General features: G+C 38.0%; 1 protein-coding gene across 2 annotated transcripts; it reads left to right on the top strand.

Moving 5' to 3' along the window:
- The first annotated feature begins 795 nt into the window (after positions 1 to 795).
- On the top strand, positions 796 to 10,139 carry gpib (glucose-6-phosphate isomerase b). 2 transcript variants are annotated; one of them, XR_003595276.1, is made up of 19 exons: positions 796 to 991; positions 1,174 to 1,264; positions 1,413 to 1,481; positions 1,589 to 1,708; positions 1,794 to 1,877; positions 3,217 to 3,363; positions 3,521 to 3,592; positions 3,680 to 3,724; positions 3,801 to 3,854; positions 5,148 to 5,208; positions 5,521 to 5,564; positions 5,685 to 5,837; positions 7,053 to 7,182; positions 7,502 to 7,578; positions 7,806 to 7,934; positions 8,173 to 8,248; positions 8,810 to 8,905; positions 9,070 to 9,136; positions 9,416 to 9,432. XR_003595276.1 is itself a non-coding variant. In XM_028015728.1 (18 exons), exons 1-18 carry the CDS (start codon positions 873 to 875, stop codon positions 9,537 to 9,539), a joined length of 1,662 nt encoding a protein of 553 aa, XP_027871529.1. In that variant the 5' UTR covers positions 797 to 872; the 3' UTR covers positions 9,540 to 10,139. The 2 variants fall into 2 exon arrangements, 1 of the variants encoding a protein (XP_027871529.1); XM_028015728.1 differs by lacking the exon at positions 8,810 to 8,905 and having other exon boundaries at positions 797 to 991; positions 9,416 to 10,139.
- The last annotated feature ends 497 nt before the right edge of the window (positions 10,140 to 10,636 follow it).

The following is a 10,636-nucleotide window of genomic DNA, read 5'->3' as shown; positions in this document are numbered from 1 at the left end:
ATTTAAATGACATATTAAATAAAAACATCTATGAAAAGCTCAATGTGGAGGTTAGTTTTTAAGTCTCCTAATAATTAAATCATCGAAAACAACAGAATCTAAAGTATTTCCAAAACAAATGGTTTCATGTATGGTGGTGAACTGAAGAAAAAGGAAAAAAGTAATGCTTGAACTATTTCCCTGTATGTGTGACTGATGGTGCCATTCTTGCATACAAGCTCCAGTGCATGAGTTCATACACTGCCACCTAGTGGCAAACTAGCGCAAGTTCAGAAAAATGTCAACTGACTGACCCTTAGCCATAAATGCTGAGTATCTCTGGAAGAACTTGCCCCTCAATGCAAATGGCCACTTTACACATGTTTAATGGTTTTGACTTCTTATTCATTTGGATCTACGCACAGTGGAAAATATGAAAAGTACGTTAAAAAAATATTATTTTCATTATTAAAGATTATTACTGTCACACAGATAATCATAATCCTTGCATGAAACCTGATCTGAAAGATATGATTTTATTTGCCTCATTAAATGAACAGTACTTTTAAAAAAAAATAAAACCAAATAATTTTCAGCTTTGAAACCAACATACCAAATAGAGTAAATAACATGTTTTCGTGGTTTGCGGTCTGAAATAAGAAATAAAAATATGCATTCTAGCCATTGCATTTTCAGACTACTGCTGCCCTTTAACCTTAGTGTGGAAGTGTTAAACATGTGAGCAGCTGGTGTGTCGTGTCTCATATGGGCGGGTCAAATGAGGATCTAGACAGGGTGATCTTCATAAAGCTTTCGCCTTGATCTGCTCGCTCCCACTCAGCCAGGATAGTTGAGCACAGCCGAGCACAGCAAGCCTCCCTTCTCAGGACAACATGGGACTCACTCAGGACCCCAACTTTCAGAAGCTGCAGGACTGGTACACTGCCCACGCCCTGAACCTCAATGTGAGACACATGTTTGAGGCTGACAAAGAGAGATTCAATAAATTCAGGTATGTCTGATTTGATAAAACTCAGACAGAACACAGCTGATAGATGTTAAGTAACGTCATAAACTATTATAACTTTGTCACCTTAAAGAAATCAGATGCAACACAGCGGCCCAAATCAAGAAGAAAATATGAAGCTGTTTGAATGTTGAATACTTGTAAGTTGTTGCTCTGCGTCCTCACAGCCTCACACTCAACACTGAGGATGGAGACATTCTTCTGGATTACTCAAAGAACCTCATCACTGAAGAAGTCATGAAAATGTTGGTTGACCTGGTAATTTGAATTCTAGTTCTGTCTTTTCGTTTTCCTGATAATCATTTGAACATCAAGCAGCAAACTTTGAGATAATTTTGAAATTGAAATGTAACCACACTCTTATCAGTTGCACCTTTAATTTTCTGTTACTGATTTTTCTCTTTAGGCCAAGTCAAGAGAGATTGAAGCTGCTAGAGAGAGGATGTTTACTGGAGAGAAGATCAACTTCACTGAGGTGCACTTTGGTGATCAGTAACAAGCATTTCTGAACTTTAAAGCTTTGATAAAACCAGCTGCAAAGGGTAGATAATAAGTCATTGTGTATTGATCTTGCACCTGCAGGGGCGCGCTGTGCTTCATGTTGCTCTGAGGAACCGTTCCAACACGCCAATCATGGTTGATGGCAAGGATGTAATGCCTGAAGTCAACAAGGTTCTGGAGAAGATGAAAGGCTTTTGTCATGTGAGTACAACCAGAAGTCGGGTAGGAATTTTCAAAGATTTTTTTCACAGGTGGTTTTTGTGGTAACTGAATGTATTTGTTCCAGAGGGTTCGTAGCGGGGAGTGGAAGGGCTACACAGGAAAGGCCATCACAGACGTTGTAAATGTCGGAATTGGAGGATCAGACCTTGTGAGTGAATAACATCAATCAGACTAGCGTCAAAAATGGTTATGTGTGGTTTTTGATTTTGGGCATGTGGATCATTGCTCAGGGCGCCATTTCATCAGGGAGGAACATTAACAGTTTGAAAGAACAGGATATTTTTTTATGTTTTAAAGGTTTTTGCTACTGCTCATTTGCATGTCAAATCAATCTCTAGTTCACAGTTCTAGCACTATAAGAAACTACAGACATGCGTTGCAGCTGGCTGATGACACTGAAGTTGATATGTAATTTCGAGGTTTCTATTTGAAAATTCAAGGGCAATTTCACATGTTTTAAGGACTCTGGGCTGCATTAAATTATCTCAAGGTCAAATTTCTGGACTGTTGGGAACAAAGATTATTTAAAGCACGGGGTGAGACCTCTGAAATATTTTATTATTTTTGTTTTACTTCTTGAGTGATTGCTAGCATAAAATTGTTTAAAAGTTTGTGTTATTCAACTCTTACAAGCAAAACTATTATGTAATTTATGTGAATTTTACATGATACACCAACACAATGTTGTGCTTAATCCTGAAGAAAATAATAAAGGGCATAAAAATTAATAAATTTACAAATAAAAATCTGAAGACTTTATGGGTCATTTGTGCTTGGCCCATCAGAGTAAAAATCCAAGTCTTTTCACACATCATGTGTCCACTAACTTTGTTGATAGTAGAAACTATCAACAAAGATAGTCTCCACTCATCACCAGATGATTTTGTTCTCCATCCAGTCTGAGAGGTGAGACTTTGTGAACATCAGTTTTCAAGTCTTGCCACAAAATCTCAATTTGATTTATATCTGGACTTTGACTGGGCCATTCTAACATATTAATATTCTTCTCTACATTTCTGATTGTATGTTTAGGGTCATTGTCCTGTTTAAAACAGTTTTTTTCACCATAGACTTGTTTTTGCAACTCTGACCAGTTTTCCTGCTGAAAGTGTCTCCACAACATGATGTTGCCACTGCCATGTTTCACACAAGGAGGATGTGTTCAGGGTGATGTGCTGTGTTAGTCCTCCTCTACACATAGCATTTTGCTAGTAGACCAGCATAGCAGAGCACCATTTTTCTTTTTCTGTCCCCTGTATGGTTTGTGGCAATATAAAAATAGGACTTCTTATAGCTTCTCCTCTTGTACTCATTTCACTTCATAGTTATGTGCAAAATTGTGTTGGTTAAATCAATCAATTCAAAGTCAAACATCCTTTGTTGATCCCAAAGGGAAAATAACTGTTGCTGAAACTCATATAAATTTACTATTCTTCAAAGAACCACAAATATCTGAATCTGTTTCTGAACTCTGGTTTGAACCATAGGGCCCTCTGATGGTGACTGAAGCCCTGAAGCCTTACTCAAAGGGGGGTCCCCAAGTGTGGTTTGTGTCCAACATTGATGGGACTCACATTGCCAAAACCCTGGCTCAGCTCAATGCTGAGACAACTCTCTTCATCATCGCATCCAAGGTAGCTGGATCACCTCGAGTCAGGATCTCTGAAACTGAGAAACATCAAACTTTTCACATCAAAAAGTGTTGCTGACTTTCTGATTTGCATTTATAGTAATAAACCTTCAAAGCATGTACGTGACTGACTGATAAGAAGCCACTGACTCTTTTTACAGACGTTCACCACTCAAGAAACTATCACCAATGCTGAGTCAGCCAAAGCCTGGTTTCTTGAACATGCCAAAGATGTGAGAGAATAAGAATGCCTTCAATGTGCAATTTAGTGTTAATTCATTGATATCCTCTTTAATCAGATATTTGCTTTATGTCAACAGAAAGCTGCTGTTGCTAAGCACTTTGTTGCTCTCTCCACAAATGCTGTGAGTTTTTCCTTTCTTTGCCAGTGTTCCACATTTTGAAATCTGTGTCTGAACTGTTCTGTTTTCTTTTCTTCAGCCCAAAGTGAAGGACTTCGGCATCGACACGGAGAACATGTTCGAGTTCTGGGATGTGAGTCCTCTTTAACACCCTCGCTGTGTGTAGCAGCTCCCCTTTTCTTTCCAACACTGTGACGGGGGATTTGAGCGGCTGCTATAAATAAACTAGACTTTTGACCTGTGAAGTAGGTGGGACAGAGACTCTGGAGAGCAGCTGCTGGGTAATCAGAAGCCCCTCTCTTTAGATTCAGTTATTATTGGTAGTAACCTTTCCTCTTGCAGAGGTTACATCAAAGGTCAGAATTACTTTGAGCTACATTGTCGGTATTTGAAAGGAAGAAGCTTCAATGAGGCCTTTAAAACTCAGAGAAAATGTGCAGATATGCAATAAGTCTTTCCATTAAGAGTAAAATATGAACCTTTATGAACATAACATTGAAAGTTTATTTGGTTTAGTTAATTAAATGCACAAATTGAAACTCATACAGATTGCATATTTGGATGATTTCAAGCAATTTAGCGATATAAAACAAAAAAAAATGTTTCTTTGAAAGTTAGAATATTACATTAGACCAATAAAATAATATTTTAATACAGAATTGTTCTATGGTTGCAATTTTATAATTTCTCCAACAGACTGTCAATGACATTCACCTCAAGGAGAGTAAGCCACAATAGCTCATTGTTTGAAAAATTATCTGAGAATTTCTTTATGCAAGCACAAACATGAAAAGTTGAGTGGAACAAAAAAAAAGTGTTAGAAAAGGGTATCAAGCAGCAAGGATGCACTTTGCATTCTGCGCCTCTCCACCACTATGATAGAGTTTTGAATCTTCATTTCCAAAAGGCAATGCAACATTTTCATTTGAAAAGAACTGAGCAAACCCTGATCTTATGGCCCTAAGCCACAGTCCACACCTTATGAATCTCCTACAGGCCTTTGCATCAACTGTGGTTTCTCCTGTTTCCTGCACAACTTTTCCATCCACACTTTTTCTTTCCACTCAGCTTTAAGAAAAAAAAAATACTTGGACACTGCACTCTGTGAGCAGCCTGTTTACACAGTCAAATCAGCAGTACCATTCCTACATTAAAAATTATTTTATTATTCTTATTTTATGCCATAATTCTTTCGTAATGATTAATACAACTTCACTAGCTGTGAAAGTCTTCAAAAAATAAAAATAATTTGAGATACACCACTTTGTGTTTATTGAGTCCACATGAGTTTCTCTTTTTAAGGAAATTACTGAAATAGAAAAATTTTCATTATATTCAGTTTTATTGCGATGAAATATGTATTCAAACATGACTTCTGAAAGAGCTCAGAAAGAGATTACATTCATTTATTTTTTCTTTCTTCTAGTGGGTCGGAGGTCGCTTCTCCTTGTGGTCTGCTATTGGAATGGCTATTGCTTTGCACATTGGTATGTACTAGATAATTACAATCCATAGTCTCATGTTGTGACAAAAACTCAACATCAAATACAGGTATAGTTGGTGGTTCCAGGTTGATACAGTGTTTTAGGTTCACTCTGCTGGACACACAACGTCTGCACAGATGTATAATAGGATTTTTCTGATCTCAGCATAAATAATTCAGTACAGCTGCAGTGCTGGATTAACCAACCCTGTCGGCCAGACTGCGCCTGTGCTTAACATTCTGCTCAGACTAGATTCAGCTGATGTGCAGGAATTTTCCCCATTTATCCAACTTCTCTGTTACATTTTCTCATCAGGCTTTGACAATTTTGAGAAACTTTTGTCAGGAGCCCACTGGATGGTAGGTACGCCATGATGAACCTGTCACCTCTCAAATATAGAATAACTATTCTTAGGAGTCCTTATGGAGGGGGCTACTGAGCAAAAAATGTAACATAGCTTTTCTTTCTCTTTGCTGCAGGACAAACACTTCCGTTCTGCTCCGCTGGATAAAAACGCCCCCGTGTTACTGGCTTTACTGGGCATCTGGTACATCAACTTCTTCCACGCTGAGACACACACTATGCTGCCCTACGACCAGTATATGCACCGTTTTACTGCATACTTCCAACAGGTCTGTCTCTTGGATATATCAAAGACAATTTTTAATGTTTCCTTTAAATTTAATGTATTTATTCTGGACTGTGAAAAGGAACATCAAAAGAGAAGGTGAACTGCAACAGTTGTAGCCACTGGTGAATTTTCATCTGTATATTTTAGGGCAGATAACACAAAAGGTGGACAAAATATAAACAGAAAATAAATTCATAAAAATAACTAATAATTGCCAACTCATGATAAGACCCTCTTGCTAATGAGCTTTTTTTTTTGTTGATTTTGTGAAAGAAAAGTTGGAGATCCTCTCAAATTCCACTCAAAATTGAATAGAGGATTGTTTTTCCTTCTTTAATTTGTCATGAATGGTGGATGCATACATACATAAATACGTAAAATACATAAACAAGACATAAACAAAAAGTAGAAATGCACAGAGTTTTTATGGCCAATGCCAAAGACTAGCAAAAAAAAAAAAAAACTACAGAAAATAAAATTATATGATAGAAGCAGCAGTTCTGAATCCAAAATAAAATAAAGGAATCAAATGAAGCAAGGGTCCCTAAAGTTTGATACACTTAAAGGCTAAAAATGGTGACAGCCCTCAGTGTGTAAGAAATAGAAAAACAAAAATAGAATTTTTCTTTTATGTAATTACCCCTCTGGAGTTTATGGACACATAAATGTGTCTTTGTTACATGTCTGATTTGCTGCGACTTAGTGACAAGACTCCGCCTCCCCCAGTCTCACTTTCAACTTGTGCTTAAAGTGCACATTTTAAACTACACACCAGTTTTTAAATTGTGTTAAGTGTAGACTGACTGTCAGAGATGATTAGCTCAACATATGCTGATTATAATGTCTCTCAGATTGATTGGTGCACCTACAGCTACAGAGCTTGGCAGAATACACCAAATACAACATTTAAAGGCAAATAATTTGCTTAGAAGAAAATAAAGATTACAATACACTCTGAAAGGGATTAATCATATATAGCTGACAGTAAAACAGTAGAGAAAATAAGAAAAGGACATAAAAATATAAACAAAGAAACCACAAGTCTAACCACAAAACAACAAGATCAGAAAACAAAAATGTAAATAACATCCAGAGAGCCTGACAAATCTTTGCATTATAGGACAAGCAGCACAAGCAGTTTCTATATCAAAGCCTACAATTATCAAGAACATTTTGAAGCATGTGCTAGCATTAAAAACGAGTGTTCAATATTTAGGGAGACATGGAATCAAATGGAAAGTACATCACCAACCATGGAGCTCGAGTCAATTACCACACAGGACCCATAGTGTGGGGGGAGCCGGGAACAAATGGACAGCACGCCTTCTACCAGCTCATCCACCAAGGTAAAAACAGACACTGTTCCAGCTACATCATACTCAGTCTGATTAGATAAGTGTGCAGATTGTATTCTACCTGCACTGGTAGATGCTCGACAACAATTAGGCTAGGATCAACTCAACTCAATTCATTGTAATTTACATGAAAATGAGACAGTTTTTCTTTGGAATATAAACAAATATAAATGATAACATATCAAGTAAGTGGATTATTACAAAGTGAAACTCTGAAGCAGATCCTTGACAGAGAGTTAGGGCATTCCAACAAGCTTTTCTTTTATGGGAAAATATTGATATTGCTTGACTGTAACATGGTGCATTGCAGGAACACGAATGGTCCCAGCTGACTTCCTGATCCCAGCTCAGACTCAGCATCCCATCAGAGACAACCTGCATCACAAGGTACCACAGAAGCTGTTCAAAGCAGCGATTCATTCATGTCGAGGTTTCATTTTTGCGGTTTTTATGCAGACTTTTATGCATATATTCTTTAAGGAACTTTGATGAAAGAGATTGTGTTTATACAGAGTACTGAAAGGTACTGAAGAGTACTTTGCATCTGCAATTATTCATGAGGAAATCACGACAAATTGTGAGAAAAATTAAAATAGTTGTTGATGTGTCTTTAGATTTTGTTGGCCAACTTTCTGGCGCAGACAGAAGCAATGATGAAGGGTAAGACCACCGAGGAGGCCAGGAAGGAGCTGGAGGCAAGCGGCCTGAGTGGAGAGGCTTTGGAGAAAATTTTACCTCACAAGGTAAGTTAAATGAAGAAAACTGCACCTTTAATTTAGGAAGAAGATGGTGATATTTATACAAAATGCTTTACTACTCGGACGTTCAAGCAGCTGACCACATAACAGTGTGTGCAAAGCCAGGAGAACATACGAAACAGTTCCCCCAAGAGGCTGTCAATCAGGGTCACCCAGCAGCATTTATGTAAAAAGAAGAAAATAGATTAAGTTAATCATAAATTATTCCCTGTGATCAACCCAGGTTTTCCAAGGAAACCGACCAACCAACTCCATCATCTTCAAGAAACTTACACCCTATACACTAGGAGCACTAATAGGTGAGATTTACTGATAACAAAGGCTTTTTTTCATATAAAAACAGTTGAATGATCGTATGATTATTTGTGTCATTTTCTATATGTCTTTTTTCTCAAATTGATTTTATTTTTATTATTTTATGATTAATACCTTTCTGTCTTTAATGATTTTAGACTCTTATCCATGAACTCGTCTAAAGCTGGATGAATAGTTGAATTCTTGTAAAATGTTAACACTTGCACTTCCTGACCAAGTATAAACAGTCTATTGAGTATTTCTTCTTTAAATTCACCAAATCTGAAATTTGCCACCGACACAGATGCAAAAGATAATATAAAAGGAACAAAAATATTAAAAAGTCCATATTGCCATCAACTTTCTCAAAAAAGAAAATTCTAAAGGATATTTTTTTACATTTATTTTGGTGCTTCTCAAATAGCAATAAAATCCACAGAAGGTTTGTGTTGTAATTTGACTCTGTGGGAAAAGCTTCATAGGAGAAGAATGCTTTAAAACAAAATGAAGACATAACTGTTACATTTTTTGTCAATTTTGTAAACGTTCTCAACTCTTATGCAAAGATGGTTGATAGACATGCAAAAGCAACAACTGCCATGGTACCAAGCTGCTGCAATATCCTGAGGAGGTTCAGTGAGGACACAGCACGCTGTTGCATGGTAACAGTCAGCCTGAAACTAGACTGCCAAATTAAGAAAGCATATTATGTTCTATTATCATCTGCTCTACTCTGCTACAACCAAAAATCCCCAGTTAGCAATGAGCAGACTAATACATTTCTTTCTTACTCAACTTACATTATTTATTCTGTGTTGTGTTGCAGCCATGTATGAGCACAAGATCTTTATCCAGGGTGTAATGTGGGAGATCAACAGCTTTGATCAGTGGGGGTAAGTTGTTTTTTCTTCCCACAGTCAAACAGGGAAAACTCACAAAGCTGCTGGCAGGTGTTAAATGTTCTTGAACCTGAGTCGGTATGTTTTTCTAATACTAAAACTTTTATTAAAGGCAAATTATAATGGTGCAGTTAACACTGGCCCTCCTAGTAATTTTCTGTACTGCTCAGCTTTAAGGCTGTACATAATACTAAACAGTAGCTAAAGAGATCTGAAAAACGCACCAGCACACTTAATGAATTATTTTCTTCTCATTCATTACTCCACGGACAGAGTCGAACTCGGTAAGCAGCTTGCAAAGAAGATTGAGCCAGAACTCAAAGACACCGCAGAGGTTCACTCCCATGACTCATCCACCAACGGCCTCATCAACTTCCTCAAGAAAAATTTTGCCTAAGTTTGAATCTTTCCTTTGAACATGATTACCCTTCAGATCAGTTCAGGATCTACCTGGACTAGAGTCTCGCTGAGGCAGCTGGTCACTCCCACGCAGCCGAGCTGTAGCACTCCGTGTTTGTGCTCCCATTATGAATATTGTGACTGTCTACAATTCTGCCTTTGCTGTGTTACAAAATGTAGTCAGTTGTTGCTGCAGGCAGAATGAATCATTCTCTCATTGTCTCTACTGCCGCAGGAATTTGTGTTTTTGAAATAAATGTCCTTTATCTGATCCTCAGTTGCACTCTCAAGGCTGAGTTGCTCAGTATTTACCTACAGCATGAGCAAATGAACCAAAAGTGCGTCAGAAAATAGGCCGTCACTAGATGTCACCAGAGAGCCTGGTTTATTTCCTGAGAGCAAGTCGGGCTCCCAGAAATTACCATTTGTTGGAACAAAAGTGCAAAGTTCATTTCGTTCGTGGTGCTTTCCTCCTCCCCGCAGGTCCCCAGACTCCACAGCATCCATTTAGAGAGGAAAAACAAACAGCATCTGGATCACAATCCACTCTTCATTGGTACTTCATCTAAACATCATTAAAGTAAATGGTTTGAAAACACATGCCAAACTTCCTGTGAATCTCTCACCAAAACATATGACCCCATGTCAAAACCAGGAGAAAAGATGTTCATATAGAGAACATATCATTAGCTGAGATGCACGACACCAGCATCCCTCAACGTGTATTTTTGCATCGTCTCGGTCTCTTGAAATCTTCTGCTGGGTACAATTACAGAGCGTGTATGAGGACAAACACAAAGTTAAAAAAGAATCCCAGACCCCCAGACACCGCCCGGTTTTCACTGCTGTTGCCAGGCAACGCTACATTTCTTCAAGTCGAACTTGTGCTTTTTCATCTCCAGCTCTGAAACAAGATACAGAAAGAAACCGAGTTAGTCCAAGGATACCCTAACCATACGTCCTTAATGAATTGTTAGTGCGCATCAGCAAGAAAGGGAAGTGTTGCTGTTTGTACCTGTAGCCACAGAGTCTGAGTGGTGACTGCGGGGTTGAGTTTAACGAGCAGGAAGTAAGTCAGCATGAGGAAACAAAAAG

This window comes from Xiphophorus couchianus, chromosome 4 (assembly GCF_001444195.1).
Source record: "Xiphophorus couchianus chromosome 4, X_couchianus-1.0, whole genome shotgun sequence".
Classification (NCBI taxonomy): domain Eukaryota; kingdom Metazoa; phylum Chordata; class Actinopteri; order Cyprinodontiformes; family Poeciliidae; genus Xiphophorus; species Xiphophorus couchianus.
This window is presented reverse-complemented; position numbering and strand designations above follow the sequence as displayed.

Bases quoted from the DNA above. Each gene is read 5' to 3' on its own strand.
- gpib (XM_028015728.1), top strand. From the start codon at position 873: ATGGGACTCACTCAGGACCCCAACTTTCAGAAGCTGCAGGACTGGTAC. The intron at 3,855-5,147 runs GTGAGTCCTCTT...TCTTTCTTCTAG, and splicing joins ACATGTTCGAGTTCTGGGAT to TGGGTCGGAGGTCGCTTCTC. The intron at 5,565-5,684 runs GTAGGTACGCCA...TCTTTGCTGCAG, and splicing joins TGTCAGGAGCCCACTGGATG to GACAAACACTTCCGTTCTGC.